General features: G+C 42.3%; 1 protein-coding gene across 1 annotated transcript; it reads left to right on the top strand.

Annotated features, from left to right (window-relative positions):
- Positions 1-2131: 2131 nt before the first annotated feature.
- Positions 2132-3433, top strand: prmt6 (protein arginine methyltransferase 6). Its single transcript, XM_030123002.1, has one exon. The coding sequence runs from the start codon at positions 2296-2298 to the stop codon at positions 3337-3339; it is 1044 nt and encodes a 347-aa protein (XP_029978862.1). The 5' UTR covers positions 2132-2295; the 3' UTR covers positions 3340-3433.
- Positions 3434-4917: the final 1484 nt, after the last annotated feature.

The raw sequence follows: 4917 nt of genomic DNA on the forward strand, positions 1-4917 counted from the left end.
ACAACTATGACTTTATTCTCATTACCTCCGCCAAGGAGATTATGTTTTTGCCAGGGTTTGTTTGTTTGTCTGTCTGTTAGTGTGCAACATAACTCAAAAAGTTATGGACAGATTTGGATGAAATTTTCAGGGTTTGTTGGAAATGGGATAAGGAAGAAATGATTAAATTTTGGTGGTGATCGGGGGTGGGGGGCCCACGGGGGGGGTGCAGACCAGAAAATTTCATCCAAATCTGTCCATAACTTTTTGAGTTATGTTGCACACTAACAGAACAACCGACCGACCCACCCACCCACCCAGGCAAAAACATAACCTCCTTGGCGTGGGGGGGCCCACGGGGGGGGCCACTGATCAGTCTTGGCGGAGGTCTGCGCTCTCCGAGTGCTTCTAGTTATACTATGACTTTATTCTCGAAATAGTACAACTTTATTCTCATAAAAGTACGACATTATTTTCGTTACATGTTTTTTGAAAACTATGACTGTATTCTCATTTTATTATGGCTTTACTCTCAAAATATTATGACTTTAATCTCATAAGTAAAACATATTTTTGTTAAATGGGTTTTTGAAAACTAAGACTTTATTCTCATATTACGACTTTATTCTCAAAATATTACCACTTTATTCTCGTGGTGGCAAGTGTTTTTATTCCCTTATGTGGCCCTAATATGCCGTCCTAACTGTCAAATTTAAGTCAAATTTTAAAAAGCGAGGGGTGGATCATTAATGTTTGTATTAAGATCACAAATAAGGCAGAGAATGAGAAATGTTTTGCACTGATGCTATTTTCTCTATTTTCTGAGAATAACATTGGCATTTTAATTCAGATTAATTCAAAGAATAATAGCAAAAACACTGGTAAACTTTGAAACTGAGGTGGTAAATGTAGAAAGCGGTGCTGTTTCTTAGAATTTTGTTCATTTAAAAAGTTTATCCCTCACTTTCCACTTTTTTTTTTTCCTCATACTTTATTTACATAATACCATATACACATAGTACAGAACATGGCATGGAGAAAACATAGTGCTCAAGGTAAGGCAGGAAGAAATTAAATATAAATACATATATAGGTAAGTAAATTAAATAAATAACAGTAAAGGAATAAACGAGAAGACAAAAAAATAATAAAACAAAAATAAATAAAATAAAAATAAATAATTAAAATAAATAAATAAAAAAAATTACAACTTAAATTCGTCACATAAGGCTTTAGTCTTCACAGCTTTAGGGTTAGTGCAAAATTTAAGTGTGTCTAGGTAGGATTCTAAGTAAGATTTAAAAACCACAAAGCTGGGTTTCTGATTGGCAAATTTGCTAGCATGTATATGAAATTTAGCTAATAAGGAAATGAGATTAAGAATAAACAATTTCCGAACAGGCAAATCAGTAATAAGGAAACCAAATAAAATATCTTCAATTTTGAAGTTAAGAGAAATATCCAGCTTTCTATTTAAAAAAAACACTGATATCACACCAAAATATTTGACAGAATGCACATTCCCAAAACAAATGAGTTAATGTTTCATCCGAATTATGACAAAATGAACAAAAAGGGTCGACATTGGTCTTATACTTAATCACAGCTGAATTAGTTGGATAACACCTATGTAACAGTTTTAAAGATACCTCTCTCACTTTATTTGAAATAAAAAACCTTCCTTGGTAATAACCGTACCTTTTCCCATTCCACATCAGAATATAAATTACTCCAAAAAAAGATGGAAGCTGGCTTACAAATTGTATCCCTTTGAATCACTTCTCTAATGCATTTATTATTAGTTTGTTTTTTTTTACTCAAGAATGGATCTAAATTTCCTGTGTATAATTCTGATTGCGCAATTTGAGGGGAATGGTTGTTGAAGGACTAATAGCAGAAGATATCAAAGTTTTTAAACCTGAAGGGATAGCATCAAACACAACTGCATATTCTCTTGGGAGTACCGGAATTTTATATTCTAACAAAAATTCACTATAAGTAAATAACTGACCTTCCTTGTTAAACAACTGACAGACAAGCAGTATTCCATAATCAACCCAATTCTTTAAAAACAATGACTTACGTCTGAAACATATATTCTGGTTATTCCATATAAAACATTTGCCTCACTTTCCACGTGTACGTGAATGCAGCAATCAGAGTAACGTCACATTCTGTTTTTTTATGGGAGTTGTAGTTCTATTCTAATCCACCGCTCACTATCGTGCCCTGTAAGAAACTACAACTCCCAGATTGACCAATGCGGAAGTAGCAAAACAAAACATTACAGAGTAGGAACCACGGCGAGCAGCGAAGATGTCTCATGGTGTGAAGAAAAGAAAATTAGATAAAAGTCGGCAGGACCGGCTGTATTTCGACAGCTACTCGGATGTTACGATCCACGAGGAAATGATAGCGGACCACGAACGAACCAACACGTACCGGACCGCCATTTTGCGGAACGGCGAGTCGATCCGGGGGAAAGTAGTCCTGGATGTGGGAGCAGGAACCGGCGTGTTGAGCATGTTCTGCGTCCAAGCCGGAGCCAGGAAGGTGTACGCGGTGGAGGCGTGCTCCATAGCGGAGCAGGCCATGAAAATAGTCCGGCACAACCACATGGAGGACCGCGTGGAGGTGATCCGGGGCACGGTGGAGACGGTGGACCTACCGGAGACGGTGGACGTGATCGTGAGTGAGTGGATGGGGTACGCGCTCCTCCACGAGTCCATGCTCAACTCGGTTCTTTACGCCCGGGATAAGTGGCTGAAACCGGGGGGACTCATCCTCCCGAGCCGGGCCGAGCTCTACATCGCACCGATCAGCGACCCGGTAGTGGAGGACCGGCTGCACTTCTGGTTCGCCGTTAAAGACCAGTACGGGATCGACATGTCCTGTATGTCCGACTTCGCCCGGAGGTGCATCATGAACTCGGACATCACCGTGAACACCGTGACCGTGGAGGACGTGCTGTCCCACCCGGCCCGGTTCGCAGAGCTGGACCTGGGTTCCGTTACCGTGGACGAGCTACGGGCGGTCAAAGGTCACTTCCGGTGCGAGTCGTTCGGTTCGGCTGCAGTCAACGCCTTCTGTGTTTGGTTCACGGTGACTTTCCCGTGTCCGGACAAACCTTTAGTCCTGTCCACGTCCCCGTTCAAACCGGAGACGCACTGGAAACAGGCGGTGCTGTACCTGGACGCGCCGGTGGATGTGATGCAGGACACGCCGGTGACCGGGGAGGTGCGCATGTACCCGTCAGAGGACAGTGCCAGACATGTATGCATCCACCTGGACTTCACCATAGGACAGAACAAAAGACAGGCCAAGACTTTTTCAATCCCAGACTGGAGCTCTGAGTCTTAACCACAGGGTGCAGGTGGAGGACCGCAGGAATGTGGCAGAAGAACAACAAATGTCCACTGCCAGTTATCTGATAATAAAGTTCTTACCTGCTCAAGAGTAGTCCACTTTTTCTAACCCTTCAGACTGATGTCATGAAATCGCATTGTATGTCATGTCGGTTCTTTATGTTTATGTTTATATTTATGCATTTGGCAGATGCTTTTTTCCAAAGCGACTCACAGGGGAAAACCAATCAAATCAATCAATCAGATTTTATTTATATAGCGCCAGATCACAACAAAAAGTTATCTCAGGACACTTTATATATAGAGTTGGTCAAAAACCAGACTCTAAGCTAATTTACAGAAACCCAACAGAATCCTCCCCAGTTCTTATGGCAGTTGGCGTGCTTTACATACGCATTTTCATCCTTTCACGTGTTATTCAACGCCATTTGATCACGTGTCAATTTACGCCAAGATCTCCACTTTACGTGTCTATAACTGCTAAACCTAACCACTAATTCCATGGTATTTGACGCAGCGTGAATATAGAGGGTAGAGCCCGACCAATATGGGATTTTTGGGGCCGATACTGATATTGGGGGCTAAAAAAAAGCCAATATCCAATATATCGGCCGATATCTGATATTGGCCGATAACAGATATATTGGCAGATATATGAAATAAGAACACTGATCTACACAGGATATAATAATCTTATATTAGATAATTGTGGACAGGTGGATAAACAGTTGCATAAATCTTTATCTGTCAAATATAATTTACACAACTTTCAAATGCAAAAAATGCAATCACAAAAATAATTACAGCAAAAAATATGACTGACCCCACAATCATGTTTTCACTCACAAATTTGGGTGTGTCTGCCTCACGGCACTACAACTTCTTATGTGGACTAAGGGCTAAACTGAGCATGTGCAGAGTGAATTAGGTGAGTCCTAAGTTGTTCCTGATTGGAGCAACTGCAAGAGTTACAAGTGACCTGAGTTACAACTGTCCCCAGTCTCCCCTACACTATTAACACCCAGGCCTGCTGGCAGAATGAAACTGTGAGGTAGACGGGAAGTGCACGGACATGGGTGTGTGTGTGGGGGGTGAATACTTCATAAGGGGAGGGGTCTGTGATTTTTGGGGCGGGGTTTAGCGGTCCATCCTCATCAAAGCGCATGGTAGTGGTCCGTGATTTTCACCGGGGTGGGGGGTCGGAGCAGGGGGGATAAGCAGTCCATCCTTGTCAGAGCGTAGGGGGGGGGTGTAGCGCTGTGATTGTGTGTGTGTGGGGGTGATAGCGTCATTGTCCAAACAGGAGTGAAAGTGAAACTAACTCGCTTTAAAGTTCCTCTTATTCTCTGGCAAGCACACACACACACACACACACACAGGAGCAGCGAGCGACAAAATCTCCACGCAGCAAAAAAAGTTAATATATCGGCTTCATATTTGCCGATGTTGATTAATTGATGATATGCTATAATCGGCCCGATTAATCGGCTCTAATAGAGGGTATGCACATACGTCACTTCCCCCCCGGGCCACGCCCCTCTAAGTGGCCTGGGGGGGGGGGGGGGGGGGCGTC

Source organism: Sphaeramia orbicularis, chromosome 20 (assembly GCF_902148855.1).
Source record: "Sphaeramia orbicularis chromosome 20, fSphaOr1.1, whole genome shotgun sequence".
NCBI lineage: Eukaryota > Metazoa > Chordata > Actinopteri > Kurtiformes > Apogonidae > Sphaeramia > Sphaeramia orbicularis.